Source organism: Paralichthys olivaceus, chromosome 7 (assembly GCF_024713975.1).
Source record: "Paralichthys olivaceus isolate ysfri-2021 chromosome 7, ASM2471397v2, whole genome shotgun sequence".
Classification (NCBI taxonomy): domain Eukaryota; kingdom Metazoa; phylum Chordata; class Actinopteri; order Pleuronectiformes; family Paralichthyidae; genus Paralichthys; species Paralichthys olivaceus.
The window spans coordinates 9,317,078-9,333,826 of NC_091099.1; the positions used below are offsets into that span (position 1 = coordinate 9,317,078).

The window sequence follows — 16,749 nt, forward strand, 5'->3', positions numbered from 1 at the left end:
GGATATGAGATGAGCTCCATGCGCACTTACACAGTCGTCCTGCCCTCCTGGGCGCACAGTCAGTTCTAGACCAATCAGATCAGAGCAGCAGGGCGGAGCATGCAAGGTGAGCAGAGAGAGAGCAATGGGAGAGAATGTTAGCATCACTCCATGAAACGCAGTCTTCCAACCAGACTTCAACCGACTCTGCTGTCTGTGACAAGTCTCAGGTGTGTGCACAGGCGGGACTGTGTGAGTGTGACAGTGAGGAGAACGTGTTTGCAAATACAGTGTATATTTAAGTGTGTGTGTGTGCTGGTGTTGCTGCAGCATGACAAAGACAGCAGAGTAGGCCTCAGCACTGGCAGGTCTGACCACTGGGCTACATGAGAGAGAAATGCGCAAACTATTCACATATCAAACACTGCACAAAAAAACCAAAAACAAACACACAAACAAAAAGAACAATAAAAGGAGGACACATGTCCCTTGACTTTTGTGGTTGCTTTTAAAATATATCTTGAAATGACATGGGCTTAAAGAACTGCAAAGTGCTAATCATGAATTTACTTTTGTATATGCTGCCTTATATGTATGTGTCTATATGTATTGGCTCATAAAGGAATACAACATATTCTGTTTTGTTTTACCGTGATTTAAGTAACTTACAGTATCCAATAACCAAGAGAGTCAGGGAACCATGGCCATCCTCAAAACAATCACCGAAAAAAAAAGTTATGCAAATTACATGAACAGAGAGGAACAGAAAACCAAAGAGCACAACTGAAATAAAACAAAAACCACAGGTCTCTAAACCACCCAAAGCTATGAAACACAGCATGTGAACAAGGTGGATACAAGAGAGACAAAATACAGCAGCATATGATGTTTCTGAAGAGGTTTAAATGGGGTACGACGTGCGTGGAGTAGGTGATGGAAGAACATTACAATTAGGAGTGCTGGGATAAAGTGGAGGTGAGGACACAAAAATGCAGCGGCAGAGAGAGAGAGTGAGAAAAATGATGGTGTGCATGTTCATCTGTTCATCTCACAGCCGAGGGCAATCAAGTGTCAGAATGAAGATGGGGGGATGATTTTGATTGCACCACCTCTGGAAAGAGTCCAGTCAGAACTGTGTTACATGATATGTTGTATTTAATATCATGGTCGCCTTCTCCATCCAGAGCTCATGATGGTGTTTTGATACAAATCAATGAATGATGGCAGAATTTGAGTCACATAATGGCTACAGTACATGTTTAATTTGTGGTCACCAAAGCAATGCATTAGGAACGTAAAAGATGTTTATAAGTCATTTACAATAAAAAGTTGAAGCTCATATAGTCGTTCTTGTTTTTAATGCACCAGTGCTTTGAATAAATAACACTGATGCATTTAGAGAGGCACTGACTGTAAATATTGACAATCCAATGTTATATAGCATCAAGAAGTTGCATGCGTCTTCTCATGTGGCGGACAACAGTGATAATTATAAAATATAGTGCAAGAAAGCCAATTAATTAGTTGCTCTCTTTTGATCAGTCCTAGAAAATGCTTTTTCTGACACAGCTCTGTAAGTGATTTTGTCGACAGCTAGATGGAAACAAAAACATGAAGCAATTCAGTTTCAGGTCTGTTAAGTTCCACACAAAAGCTCCACCTACAATCTTCTCAATCTCAGCTTGTCTATATCTGTATCCTTCATCTTAATCACAAGTGAAGTCGAGTAAACGTAAAAGTTTTCACACTCATTATTCAGAGATGAAGAACAAAGCAACAAAAATCTACCTGAACTGCATCTGAACAGTACTTTCAAACTCCTGAGCTCTTTTACAGATACATGCTAAAACTGAGACAGATGAATCACAACATCTCTCCTGAGAAGAACATTAACACTAACATCACTTTATGTCAATTCCATGGCTGAGTAAAACCACTAACGGACAAACAAAAAAAAGTCTGCATTTATTCTCAAGCATCAGATTGTAACTTCCCACAAACCCACCATTCTACAAAAACACAACTGGGCTGAGGCAGGTTATTGTTCACCTGAAAAAAAAAGAGTAGATCAAAACAGAAGACTCCATTTTTTGACAGTTACTCCTCGTGGCTCCTCAGCACTACTGACAAGGTCGGGACATTGTCTGGTCGTCTTGTCATAAACATAGCCAAGATCTTGCAGGGATGGTTTTAACATGACACACCATTATAGTTCAGTCATGTTCAAATACTTGTGAAAATACATCCTTAAATCTTTGAGCTTATCACTGACATCACTTTTGGATGTGGGGAAAGTGATAAAAAAGTACAGTTTCTAAATCAGTGATGGCTACAAAGAGCTGTGGATATAAGGATGTATTATGTGTTATTTGAACAAGGACTCTGGAAAAAGGTCAAGGGAAAACTACATGGGAAGCTACGAGCAGGGTCAAAGGTTAAAATCCAACAGTGAGTGTGTGTGAGATGAGGAGAAGCTTTTAGGAAGTGCATGACTCCAAACCCTGTTACCTTGTTTGCACCAACAGATTATCTACCACACACACACACACACACACACACACACACACACACACACACACACACACACACACACCAAGCTGTAACTATGGAAACAAGAAGCAGATGAGATCTGGGACCATCAACTGTAGTACTACTGTATAGCGTATCGGTTAAATCAGTAATTCTTGCACAACAACCTTTTTTTCCTGATATTTTTATTTTAAAAGATTCTGACAGACTTTCGTGGTGCAAACAAGGTAACAAATAATATTTAAAAGAAAATCAATCAAACAAAACTTATTAAAGGGTTTTTCTCTTTTAATGGGATTAGTTGGCTGGTTAGGACAAAAATATATTTTAAGAAGTTTTTGTTTACCCTATTTGCTAAAACCATAAGGTTTACTCTCTTCGGTGTCCTCACATCTGCAGAAATATAAACAACTTGATTGTATTTTCAGGTAAGGTGTGAACGAAGAAACCCACAGAAAACATTAAAAGAAGACATTAAAATCCACTTCAGATGACCCTGGTGTCACGGCGTAAACAAGTTAGTTCTCACTCATGTTGCAATATACTGTGTGGACAACAAAAACGTAGAGAATTGATATTGTCTGTGAATCTTGTGGTGCCCTCTAATTATCACTGATAATCACAGCATAAACTGATTATTATTTGCATATTTTAAATTTGACTAAGACAACATCATGCACCGAAATAAATCTTTAAGCAATGGCTTTAACTTGGCTTCTTGTTCTTCTTGAAATTATACACAATTTCAGACTAAATAGACTCTATATTGTGTACTGTTTGTTTTTAAACAACAAATGAAAGCCTGTGTGTTTGCAATATTTTATCAAATGAGCTTGTACTGCAAGATTGAGAAGGTAGGCATTTAGTTATAAAAAAAATTAACTCTGAGTGTCTGACAAGTATTAAAATTTAAATTAATTGAAAACCATTGTCTCTGAGGTTGGGCACTGGAACTGCTTTTTTTGGTAGTAATTGTAATGTATTAATTTCAGTTGACACAACCATTTGTTCAGTCACTCAGTGTTAAACACAGTTTTGCAGAAGATTTTATTAGATTTCTCTTACCTGGCACCTGCCACAGGTGACTTCCTCCCTGGGTCAAGTGATGCGCCCAGTGGTTCCTCTCCTAGTGACCTAGTGTCTTTATTTAGCTGCTGGAGTCTTGAACTGAGCTCCCCTATAACGGATGGTTTTGCTCCCTCATCTGCACCCAGCCCCAGTCCGAGCCCACCAAGATTGCCCAAACTCCCAATACCTAGCCCCACTCCTGGCCCACGGGGCTCCACTGGGTCCCCCCATAGCTTGGACCTCCGCTGGAAGAGGTAGCGCGGCTTGGTGGGAGCTAGTCCAGTCACTGAGGCGGAACCACCTGAGGGGAGCCCAGCTCCTCCAGCCGCAGCAGCAGCCAAGGCAGCAGCCTGTTGCTGTGACAGCAGCTCGCTGTCAGAGCTCTGCTTCAGCAGAGGGTCCCTGAAGGTGACGGGGCCTTTACTGCCTAACTGGGACTTGAGTCGAGGCTTAGGAGGCACTGGCGGCTTGTCGAGCACAAAAGTCTGTCCTTCGGCATAGGAGGTGTGCGTGGTGTGAGTGTCGGCAGGCTCGCCGCTTTCTGAGGACAACGTGGACATGCTGGAAACTGTGGAGACGGTGCTGGTGGTCTCAAGATGGAGGTCTCGCTCTCTGTCACTTGAGCTGCGCGTGTCAGCCTCCTCCACGCCTGAGTCGGCCGCAGAGCCAGTCTCGCCCACTGGTGGGGGCTCCAGAGGGTCAGAGGTCTTCCCTGAGACAGCTGTTGCACTGGGTGGTGGTGGGGGCTGGGGAGCCTGAGGCTGGGTGGGGGTCACAGTTGGGGTTGTTGGGGTAGAAGGAGTTTGGGATGTTGGTGTTGCAGGGGCTGTGGGAGGGGTGGCAGGTTTAGCTGGGGACACTGGAGTCTCCTTTGCCCGTGCCAGTAGCCCATTAGCAAACTCATCTGGTGGTGGTACGACTCCAATCTTCCGTAGCTCCTCTCTTGTTTCCTCATCACTTGAGGACAACATTACCGGAGGAAGGGTCACTGTGTACGGATCCACATCCTCCTCGGAGCTTCCCTGAACCAGACTCTTCTCTTGGGCAGGACTGGCAGGAAGCTGAGTTTGAGGAGGGACCTTAGGCTGGGAGGCTGTGGGAATGGGAGATTTAGCCCGTGGACTTGGAGATTTGCTTGGCTCAATTGAGGCTGGGGCAGGGGTCTGTTCTAGTTCTGAACCCACCCCAACAGCCTGGCCATTACTGGTGGCATGAACCATAATTAGTCCTGCTGTCTTCTGCTGCGATGTATCCATAATACTGATCAACATACTTTTTTTATCTTCTAGTCTCTTCTCCTCCTTTCTCTCCTCTACTCTGGCCTCCATCTCCTGCCGGAATGATACAGGTGACGGTGATGGGGCCCACTGTTGTTTAGTGGGCTGGTGAACTAAAATTGATGCTGGGGAGGATCCAACTCCATACCCTGCTGCCTTAGTGCTTTTAGGGGAGAAAGGGGGAGATGTGGGTGCCCCTTCATGTGGAGACTCTTTGGTCTGAGTGTCAATGAATATTATGCCCTGGCCTACCCGCTCCTGTTTAGTCCTAGGCTCTGGGCTGCTAGTTGGGGACTGGCTTTGGGAGGTCAGTGCCCTCTCCCTTGCGGCCAGCGCAAGAGCCAGTGGTGAGTTGGGGTCCAGGGGTTTTCCTGTGAGCGGATGAATGAAAGTGGTCCCACTAGGTGAGGGGCTCAGGGCCAAGGCAGGGGGAGGCAGCTGACCCAGCTCTCTGGTGAGCAATCGCTCATCGATGGAGTGAGACTGAGTCAGAGAGGGGGCATCACAGCTGGTGGAAGATGCCCCCTCCATAGTACCAACAGAAAGGAAGACTGTGGATTTCCTCCGTTCTTCTAGGCGGCGCTCACGATCTTTTACTGCTCCAGCAATTGCTGCAGCGAAGGGGCCCTTACCCTGAAACATCATCTCTCCCTGGACACGCATACGTTCTCGCTCCGCCATCAGCTGCTGCTGGTAGTAGTCTGCACGGCTGGTGTGTGTGTGCCCATGGGTATGTTGGTGTCGTCCTGAGGGTGAGCTGTCTCGGGAGTGGGCAGCAGCTAAGGCCAAACTAGCTTTTTCTTGTGCATCTTCCACCTGCAGTAGTCAAAAAATATTAACCAGAAATGTAAAGGTCATAAGATCCGTACTACTCACGGTTAAAGGTTCAGTGTATAGAATTTAGTGACATCTACTTGTGGAGTTGCACATTGCAGCCGAATCCCCCTCACCTCACCATCCCCTTCAAAACATGAAGGAGAAACTAATGGTCGCCTTTAGTTGTCATAAAAACTCAAAAGGTGTTTATTTTGTCCAGTCTGATCTACTATAAAAAACATGGCAGCCTCCGTAGAGAGTACCTGCTCCTGATGTTATTGTAAAGAGTTTCTTACAATTTAGGTGATTAAAGACTAGTGGAAACATCACTAGTATTATCTTATATTGAATTTCTGCCAATAGATCCCGTTCACCAAAATCTTACACACTGCACCTTTAAATCAGAAATCAGACCAAACATTCAACATACCTGTAGTTGTTTCACCAGGGGACTTTTCTTCCTCTGGGGCTTGGTAGGTGTGTACAGTCCAATACTAAATTGACCAACATTAGCATAAGGGTTGTCAATAACCCGACCCTTCCTTTTGATGCGCTCAGGTGGAGTAGCAGCAGAGGGTCGGGGAATTTCTGTAGGTTCTACAGGTAGATGGGAAGAGTCCTGGAGGATGATCATAGAGCGGGCTTTTTTCTGTCTCTCAATGTGTGTGGCCTGCCGCTGAGCGGCCTCGTAAGGCAGGTCCAAGGAGGAGGGCTTAAAGCTGGAGCGTCCTCCAGGCTCATGACCCTGACTCTGAGTCCTAGATGGGGGAGGAGGGGGGCAAAAGGCTGGGGGAGGACCAGTGTCTAGGTAATAAGGAGGAGGAGGAGGCGCTGTCTGTGGAGGTGGAGGGATGGGATGGGGCTGTGAGTGGTCTCGGAGGCTGTCTGTCATAGAGGAACTACGGGGAAATCGGTGCTCGCCTGCCAGGGCAGACAGTCGATCCTCCTCAGTGGCACCTGATGAAGGAGATTTAAAGCAAAGATCATCTGGTGATGGAGTGTAATCTCACGAAAAAGTAAAATTTTTCAGAAGCCCAGCAGGTCCTCAGCTTCATGTCAAATACACTGGAATTCATCCATTTGTTGATCTGTTAATTATCACATTTAATGATAATATAATGTGTCTCAAACCAAGCTATACAATACTTAAATAAACATGTAATTTGTAATTTTGTCTTATTTAACAAGTTGAACATACATTTAATGGGTGCACTTGAAAACAGGAAATGTTTAATAATACAGAGTATTAATAAGGAACGTGTGTATCTGCTCTGAAAGTCTGTGCTTGAACATCTGCTCTGCAAATCTGTTTCTGTGAATATTCAATATGCAGATTTGCACATCCTGAACATGTATATCAGTGTAAGCATATATTTGTAACTACATCAACTGTCAACATTTACTCATCTGTCAGGGGAATTTGTTATATTTATCAATAGGTACTCTAAATGTAATTGATAAGAGTACAGCTTCAACCTCTGTTGTGCTGCTTTCTACACGTTTGTCTTTTGTGTGTGTAGTGTTGCAAATGAACTTATATTCTCTATATGTGAAAGTATTACCTATGAGCATACTGTACATAAGATACACTATCATTCACCTTATTTGAATATGTACAGGATGGGTGATAGTTTTACCAAAAGACTTGGTCCTGGACATCCCCTTTGGTAGTGGTATGTGACCTCTCTCCATGCCTGGGTGAAGTCCTCCATGTAGAGTCATCCCCTGTCTCTCAAACAGTGACTGCAGCACAAAAAATTATTTGCCATGTTATTCAAGTCAATTTTAATGATTTAAAAGCTTCAGACTGTTTACAGAATACTCAGGAGTGCATGCAGACATGTGTGCAGTGTTGCATGTGATGTGGCACAGGTCTTTTGAGGTTATGTGTTTGTATGTTAGCATAATGGCATATGCAGTCTGCCAGTGTGCTGTGTGTAGGAGCACTCACACTGATTTCTGCTGGTGTTATTCTCCTGCTGGTAGGCCGCTGTTTGACAGTGGCTGCTCTGTAATCTGCCTCCGAGGGCTGAGAACGTAACATGGACTCCTGGGATGCCAACATCTCATCTAGTCTCTCTATTGAGGAGGAAATAAGCCAGAACTAAATACCAACACATAGCCCAGAGAAACATTGTGCTGTCATTTCTGACATGGGTAACACAAAGAATGAATGTGGAGTGTAATTAAAAAGGCATCTACAAAATCTAACTATACACTACAATGTGATGTCATGCTCTGTGGTATTGTACCACATATCATTCATCTCATTGTGTGTCCTTGATGACCACTAGGAGAGTGCTACGAGATGAAAAAGGCAGAGAGAAAAAAAGACAGAAAGTGGGGAAAGAGGCCACATGTTTCAAGTGTTCTGCTCTTCTGTTCGGATTAACACTGCTTAAATTGACACAGCAGTGATGAATTAATATGACGTTCAGAGGGGTGACAATTTCTTGCCTCAGACTCACCTCCTCTTCTCCTCCGAGCAGAAGCTTGGTGGGAAAAAGATAGTGTCAGCAGAGGAGGGAAAATGACAAGAACAAGCCAACAGAAGTGACTATGCTAAAAGTTAGGAGATACACCAAGCTAATTACAAAGGGAGAGCAGAACTGTGACAGAAAAGGAGGAGGAGAGTGCAGAGTTTGGATGCCAGCTCTCTGGCACTCACCCAGTTCCTCGAGCTCAGCGGTCATGGACTTGGAGCGCAGTGTCAGGGTGGTGCTAGGAGCTCTCTTGGGTGGTGGGGGAGCTGTGGAGAAAAGGCATGGTGTTGAGGATGAAGTTGAGGGGGATGAAAATCCTTTGGCTTTGCGGCTCAGTGCTCTCTTGGCGTCCCCCAGACGACCGGCCCAACCTGTCTTTGCTGCTTTGATCTGATCAAACTCAGATGAACTGGACGCTTCACACTTAGTCAAGACCTTGTTCAGGCTACGATTGGAGCTCAACTTCTTCATGTTTTGTTCTCTGTTGGTCCAGTGGCTTTAAAATTGTCGGTCCGTCTCCAAGTCTTTCAGTTTTTTAGTTTTTGTGCTGCAAGAATTCCTCTCTGCTGAGGAGCCCAGAGGCAGTCAATGTACAGCTCAGTCCTCTCTGTAACATCCCTGGCTTTCTGAATCTTCCCCTCACATACAGAACTGAATTTGTCCACTGCAGAAGGCAGAGTGCAAAAAATGAGTGAGGCAAGGAAAAGGAAAAAGTCGTCCATCTTACTTTTAATATGCTGCCTGTCTAGAATTTAGCAGGTGTGCATTAGACAGAAACACTCCAACACACCAGCCTATGCACACATGCATATCCTCCCACATGTAGGACCACATGCAGATACACAGAAAAAACTCCCTGAGGGAGGTCATAATGAGGTGGGCTAACAGATGAAGAGATGACTATATATTCAACAGCTAAAGAAAATGATTTGCTGCAGACTTTATACCCGAAAGCTCATGGGAGCCTCCCAATCCTACGATACACAAAAAGCAACTGGGCAGATTTTAGCCCACTCACAGCAGTGAGGCACCAAATGTTAGTTGCAAGTGTAAACTACAGTTACAGGTTTAAATTAGGTCACAGTAAACACTGTAGTCAACCAAATCAAAAATAATGTAGTCATGTACTTGAGCATGTTAAGTCTGCAGTACAAATGTAATGTCTGCAGGTGAACAGTGATCATAAAGCCACATACGACAGCAGTCTGTGCATGCTTTAACAAAGCTAACTTTCTTATCGATACCCTACAACACAAAAACTAGATCAGCTCGCTCTAACCAAGCTCTACCAGCTAAATCTCAATGCACCAATGTGAAACGATAGATCTCTGAATCCCACAGATGCCCTAGCGCCTTGCTAGAGCCCCACTATCCTGCTGTTGTCAGCAGCTGCAGATCTAGTGTACATACGCCATCCCGGGTACAGTCCATATCAAACGTCTTCAATTCATCACCAATCTGCACAGTCTGGTACAGTAGCAGGGAGCAGAGGACATGGAGGAGGATGGAGAAGGAGAGAGGAAGAGAGACAGAGACAGAGTCAGAGAGAGAGAGAGAGAGAGAGTCAGAGAGAGAGTCAGAGAGAGAGACAGAGTGAGAGAGAGACACAGTCAGAGAGAGAGAGAGAGAGAGAGAGATGCTTTTGCTGTAATGTAATGCTTAATTCAAACATGCAGTGTAGTCACCATGGCAACGGTGGCAGTAGTGAGGTCTCACATGGTGCAGAGAGTGTGTTTCCTCGCAAGGGTGTGTGTGAGAGTGAGAGCATGTGTCTGGGCATTTGTGCGAAAGTGTGGCACAATATGCAGAGTGTGTCCCACTGGAGGACGAGACACGAGTGGAGAATCTCTTTCTCCCTCAGCTCCGAAACACTAAACACACTCCATCTTGTCTCCAGCTGTTTCTCAGCACTTGAATCTGCCCATCAGAAGAAAAGAATCTTATTAACCGCTGTCTTTTAAATCAGCCTCACTCATTCTACCTCAGACCAAATGTGTACTGGACTCTTAGACACAAGTAGAATCAGTCTTTGGAAGACAACAAGACAAGAAGGAACTGACATAAACGACTAGTTAGAGGAATGCCACTTGAAATAAATGCAATTATAGTAACATATTTTCATATAATTTAAAAGAATATACCACAATGATGTTATATTGTACAAACATCTTTATATACTGAAGACAATTATGCTAACTGTATAGATAAAACTATACAGATAAGATAAACTTTGAGTATGTACTTAGCGCTTTATTAGTAACACCATATTAATAGTGGTTCCTCCCTTTGCTCTGAAAACAGCCTCAACTCTTCATGGTATGGATTTCCTAGAGATTGCACTACATCAATTCTACAGATGTGTCAGCTGCACATTGGCAATGTAAATCTATCATTCCACCGCATCCCAAAGATTTTCTATTAGATTCATATCTGGTGTCTGAGGAAGCCACGGAAGTACACTGAACTCGTTGTCATGTTCATAAACCAGCTTGAGGTGACTTTGACAATGACATTCTGCATTATCATGTTGGAAGTAGCCTTAACAAGATAATACAATTTTGCATCTTTGTATCAATAAATGTATACACATGGTCAGCAACAATACGCAATACAAACTAAGAAAACAAAAACTTTCCCTACATCCTTACACCACCACCAGCCTGGACTGTTGACACAAGGCAGGGTGGGTCCATAGATTCATGCTGTTGACGCCAATTTCTGTCCTGACCATCTGTGCGCCTCCACAGAAATCCAGATTCATGACACTAGGCTACATTTCTCCAGTTTTCAGTTCTACGTGTTTCTGAGATGCTTTCCAGCTCAGCACAGTTGTAGAAGGTGGTTATCTGAGTTACTTTAGCCTCTCTGTCAGCTCCTGCCGGTATGACAGTTCTCCTCTGATCTCTCTCATCAACTAGACCTTTCTGTATGCTGAAATACTGTTCACTGGATTTTTGATCATGTTTAGATTTTTAAGCTTATGTGGCAAACAATTTCTGGGTAGGAACCAACAACTAGAGACTTGGAGTCTGCTGGTTGCCTGGCAACTAGTCAGAGCCAAGAAATGTCTGGCACATAACCACCATAAACAATGTGTGGTTGCATTTTTATATTTCTGTTTTTAAATAACACATATATAACATCTTTAATTAGTCTACCAGAGATGAGCCATGCTAGCTGTTTCCCTGTTTGACGTCTCTGTGCTAAGCTAACCAGCTTTTGGCTGAACAGGAATTAAAGTATTAGTTGTCTCTTCTGACTCTCTGTCAAGTGTTCATCCAAATGTTAAACTTTTACTTTACCTCAACTGACAACTGAGCAATTTCAGGGTGAAAGGATGATGAATGTGAACTGCAGGTCAAGGCAAAAAATGTTTTAGTGTATTGTATGTACTGGTATCAGTCATCAGACGATAATAAGACAACAGAGGTGAGGGACAGACAGACAGGTGGAGAAGAATGAGATAAAGATGGAGAAAGAGAGACCATAAGGGCCTAAAGATTGAGTTGATACAGTGGTGTCCCTCTAAAACTAGGTCAAACCCATTTATCAGTCTTTGTATCACAGTAATCTCTCTCTCACGCACGCAAGCACGCACATGCACACAATCCTGAGGTCATAGTACCAGGACTGTGTGGGAGCTAAGTTATAGTGAGACGTGGTTGACATGGAAACCACATGAATTTACAGCAGAGAAACATGGCAAAAATAAACTTCAAAATTGAAACACACATTTTATTATAAATCTATACATAAATAACTTGCCTCCATTGATACAATTAAAAAATCCATTAGCAAATAACTGAGACATCCTGAGAAATACTGCAATTGTCTAACTTTAATTAAGTCAGTGTGTAATTACAAGAACATTTTCTATTTTAATTATTTTTCATACTAATGAATGAGTTTGATAATGGTTGAGTCAGTCCTCACATAGAGAACAGATGACTATCACATGAAGCAGCATGTCACATTTCACAATATAGGGGTGTGTTTTTTAAATGGAAAACCAATAGATGAAAAATCGAAAATATTATATGCGTTTAATTTAAAATCAAATAAACATGGGAGAATATGAATTAAGCATTGACCTTTTCTAAAGGGAGGACACAGAGGAGCTTGTTCAATCTCACTGGTCTTTACCTTTCTTACGAATGACTTCCTCAGACTCGGGTTTGCGTGTGACAGACACCACCTTCATCAGCAGCCTGTTGCCCCCTTGCCGGATCAAGGACACCACCTGCTTGTGGCCCACCTTCACTACATTTACCCCATTTACCTGAGAGAAAACACACAGAATGAGACATACTGACACAAGTCTAACCTTGTTTCCTGGAGAGCTGCTGACATTAAAGCACCATAGTTACCAGAGTCTAGACAGTAAGGGTGAGATGCTTCACACGATTAAACATCCTGTGCCTCTTTGCAGACACAGGACGGACAACTCATCACAACTTCAGCAGCACTACAGGACTGCAGCTTCCTGCACTTGTTAGTTTCCCCTCTGCATTCATCGCCATTACCAGTGCTTTCATCCATGAGATTAAAAAGCAAGTGAAGAGCTGTTCGTAATTACCTCAATGAGGAAGTCTCCTGTCCTCAGACCAGCCCTCCAGGCCACTCCCTCCACATCCACAGACTCCAGGTACTGCAGCGCAGGGAATGCTGGGGTCGGTGTGAATTCTTCAATGGGCGTCTCAGCTGAGAATAAACACACAGAGAAATCCCACCCAGAGCAGTTAATTAAAATCTATTGCTTACTCCGAGTCATTTTTGTTCCTTCACTAAATGACCAAAAAAGATCACAAACCGAAAATGAATTGCATGCTTCAGAGAATATTTGGAATTTTTAATTCCTCAAAACGTTCCTTTCATCTTTACCAAAATAATTGAATTGATTAATATGTTGTGTTTAGTTCAACTCAATATAGGTGTAGTGTATTTACCGGGAAGAATAGTAATGGATGTGCAACTGTTGCCTGCCGCACCCGAACAGTCATTCATCAACAATCATTGATTTAAGCAGGATCACAGAAAAACATGCGTGCATGTCCCAACAAAATACACACATGCACGCAAACAGTGCACAATCGCACTTCATGCACGCGCTACTACAAAGTCCATTTAATCCTGGACGGAATCCAACAAAATCACTGACACATGAGAGTGCTCAATGGACCACTGCAGTGTGTGTGTGCATGTGTGTGTGTGTTTAAGGTTAGTGGGGAGTAAAAGACAAAGTGAGTAAAAGAGAACAGTGTGAGCCAGGATCCGTGGCAGTGAGTGATGGAGCAGTAACAGACTCCCGGCAAGGTGCCTGAGAAGGGGTTGCCATGGTAACCATCCTGAGCAGGGGAGCTGGCACGTGCATGAGTAAAATTAATTTGTGGTGATGAAGATGTGTAGAGAGATGATTTTGCTAAAAGAAAAATGCCAAAGGTAAGAAAGTGATTGCGTAAGGATACTTTGAGAGGATAATGGAAAGGAAGGTCCTGAAGGTGGAGGAGAGCAGAGAGGAACAGAAACAAGATAGACAGAGGAACGATGAAATGAGAGGAGAGTAAGGAGGAGTGTATCTACAAAAGCTCAACGCCATGTGCGGGGAACAGATGGGACAGCTAGCTGACAGCTCAGCCAAGTATGACGCCACACACACAAACACAGCACACACACAGTAAGAGAGAGAGAAGCCTGAGTGCATCTAAGCATACAAGTGAAGTATTGACCAAAGCTGGTCGTGTTGTTGACTCACAGAGTAATCAAGAGATGCACAGTCAGTGAGTCAGATCAACAAACAATTTCTTTGTTCAAAACTCAGACAAATGTTGGAAACAGGTAGATATACGGTATACTGTGTGTGTGACTGTTGCGAGGTGTGTTAATGTATGTGTGTGTTTAGCTCACCTTTGGCTCCTCGCAAGACAAAGCCAAATCCTTCATTTTCTTTTTTCTGCAAAACAGCATTCTTCTCCTCTATGATATAGTCACTGTGAAGGAGAGAAAAGAGGGAGACCAGGTATGAATCCAACACCATCCTCACAAACACACTCTGAGAGTGAGGGGCGAGAGGTAAAGCAGGAGACTAAAGAGGGTCAGTCGGTGGGGGTTGAGAAGTGAGAGAAGATGGAGGCACACAAACACACACGCACACACCTTTCCTGTTAACCAATCAAGTTAAAAGCCAAGCCAAGACACCACAGCTCAGGATTCCCAGAGGTTATTGTGAGAAAGAGTCAGAGAGGTATAGAAACAGAAAACAAGAGTAAGAGCAGGCGAAAGAGAGAGTCCTTGTGATTGAAGAAGAGTGAATCAATCCTCAGACTGATCCTTCAGATGAGACTGCAGCTGAGGGGGGTGTTAAGGGCTCCTGCTAAAGAAACTGACAGAGATGGCTTCTGTGCAATATTATTCCCTGACTAATAAAGGAAAGCAGAGGCAAAAGTAAGTGACACCACTGCCTGATTTTGAGTGTTGAGAGGTGAAGGCTGTTAGATGATGTTAACCTGTGCTGCTGTGAATTCAAAGTTGGGAGCCAAAACCAAAGCAGAGTTAGTAAAGCGTTCAAAATAACATGATGGCTGGTTGTGTGTGCGAACTTCATTAAGACCACATGTCCTTCAACCAACAGATATTTGTGTTAAGATATTACAATCATGGACTGTATATAAAGACAGAGGGCTCCCTAAAAGTAAAGCCAAAGCATTTTGATCGCCACCTGGTGGCTGGCTGCAAAACAGGTCATTAGCACCACCTCCTTCATGTTAGTGGATTGGACATGTACCAAATTTAAAGGTCTTATTACATGTAAAAAGTAACAAGAAAAAAAAACTGCTATAAAAATTGTGTCAAATGTCATGATTGGCAGCTAAGACAATTGGTTGAGCACATCATAAGACCTGGTTACTGCTGCACCATCCCCTGATCGGTACTGCGCAGACAGTGACTCTGTGCAAGATGGCAGCATTGGTATATTTTGGCTTCATTTCTGGATAGTGGCATTCATCTTTATATACAATCTATGCTTGGAGATTGAATCTATATTTATGATGAATAAAGGGTTAAATTGAGGGAAGGGCTAAAGTAAAATGCAAAATATAATATCATTAGGGTGACCTGAATATCTCAACCTTCAAGTGTAGATGACTATAACCCATTACTTTAAAATGTGTGTGTGATAGTTATGTTACTTGTGTCTTCACAACACACTTGCACTGAGAAGACTGCTGCCAGTTTACAGCCTGAACACCATCACAAGAGTTTTCTTGTAATTTGTGATTTTCACTTTTAAACGTCATCCCTTGTTATGGCAAATGCAGGTGTGGAGGGCAAGTGTTCATGTTGCAACTCAGTGGGTGGCTGCAGTCTCCATTAGCTCAGTTACACACCACTCTGTCAGACTTACCAGGGGAAAACAAAGCTCCTGCTGCTGGAGCCGTGAGACCCGTAACAAACCTTTCTGCAGGAGGGAGGTCAAAAGTGTGTTTTCATAAAAAGCTATCTATCCACTTCTGCACAAATTGTTATGCACAGAGAAACTGTGTTGGTTAAGCGTCAGTAAGATGCTTTGTTTCCGTCCAAACCCTTTTATCCACTAGACTCTCATCTATGCTCTAATGCCAGATTAATGCAATACGCTCACTGTCCTTGTTCAGAATCTCTATCCACCTCCATAACTCAATAAAGAGAAACTATGATGTAACATTTCCCCCTGAAAATAAATGTGTCCTTTGACATTTGTGATTCTGATATATCTCAGACTGCAGTTCAGATACAGCCTCGGACATTATAGTATGTGACTCACTCACTGTCCTATATGGGTTTCATGCTGGCATGTGCAAATTATATTTTCTCAGACATTCATGTTACATCTGGCCCTTAAAATCCCAGAGCTCTATCCTGCTATGATTAAATGTGTTGGCATTTATTCTGCTGCACTTCTGGAAGGCGACAAGAAATGTATTTAATTTTCAGGTCTAAATCTAACATAGCTATCTATGACAATCAAGGGCTGTACAAAACCTGGAGCTCTGGTGAATAAAGTGACATTTAATCTGTCTAAAACATGGAAAGCAAGAATTTGACATTTAATAAACACCTGAGAAAGTGGATGGAAACAATGCTTGCTCAGAGTAGCTCTGTCACTCTTAGACTGACAAACCATGTCATTTAAGTGAAAATTTGCATCACAAAAAAACGCACATCACTTGCTTTCCCACTCTCAGCTAAAAAATTCGATTTACAGGAGCAGGAGCACTCACAATACATTTCAGTTTGAGACAGGGACAGAACTGAATACGAATCCTGGCAGAAAAATAAAGATAAAAAAAAACGTGCATGTTCCAATACACATGCATGTAGAGCATATAATATTATGCCTGTGTGTTCACAGTGCACAAATACAGAAACGTACAGACAAAACCTAGTCTTAAACAGCTATGCAATAGAAATACAAATGAGTTCTACTGTTAGAACTGGGTGCAGTGGCTGCATGATGTCTTTAGATGGCAGCAGCACCAAAGCACTCAAACTGCTTTTTACATGCACTTCATCACCCCTCTTAAGGTAACGTAATGTGACCTACATTGTTTGTGCAGTAC

At 43.1% G+C, this 16,749-nt stretch overlaps 1 protein-coding gene across 9 annotated transcripts in view; it reads right to left on the minus strand.

Moving 5' to 3' along the window:
- The window catches only part of shank3a (SH3 and multiple ankyrin repeat domains 3a), a 171,033-nt gene that overhangs the window by 6,285 nt on the left and 147,999 nt on the right, over window positions 1-16,749 (minus strand). For 7 of the 9 annotated variants that reach the window (XM_069528884.1, XM_069528881.1, XM_069528882.1 and 4 more), the window contains 10 exons: window positions 15,555-15,608; window positions 14,057-14,139; window positions 12,729-12,853; window positions 12,296-12,431; window positions 8,338-8,418; window positions 8,138-8,161; window positions 7,621-7,748; window positions 7,307-7,412; window positions 6,100-6,626; window positions 3,574-5,669 (listed from right to left, as the gene is read on the minus strand). In XM_069528884.1, the coding sequence (XP_069384985.1) occupies window positions 3,574-5,669; window positions 6,100-6,626; window positions 7,307-7,412; window positions 7,621-7,748; window positions 8,138-8,161; window positions 8,338-8,418; window positions 12,296-12,431; window positions 12,729-12,853; window positions 14,057-14,139; window positions 15,555-15,608 (3,360 nt within the window). The remainder of the gene's footprint in view (window positions 1-3,573; window positions 5,670-6,099; window positions 6,627-7,306; window positions 7,413-7,620; window positions 7,749-8,137; window positions 8,162-8,337; window positions 8,419-12,295; window positions 12,432-12,728; window positions 12,854-14,056; window positions 14,140-15,554; window positions 15,609-16,749) is intronic. The other 2 variants (XM_069528885.1, XM_069528886.1) reach the window with 2 other exon arrangements.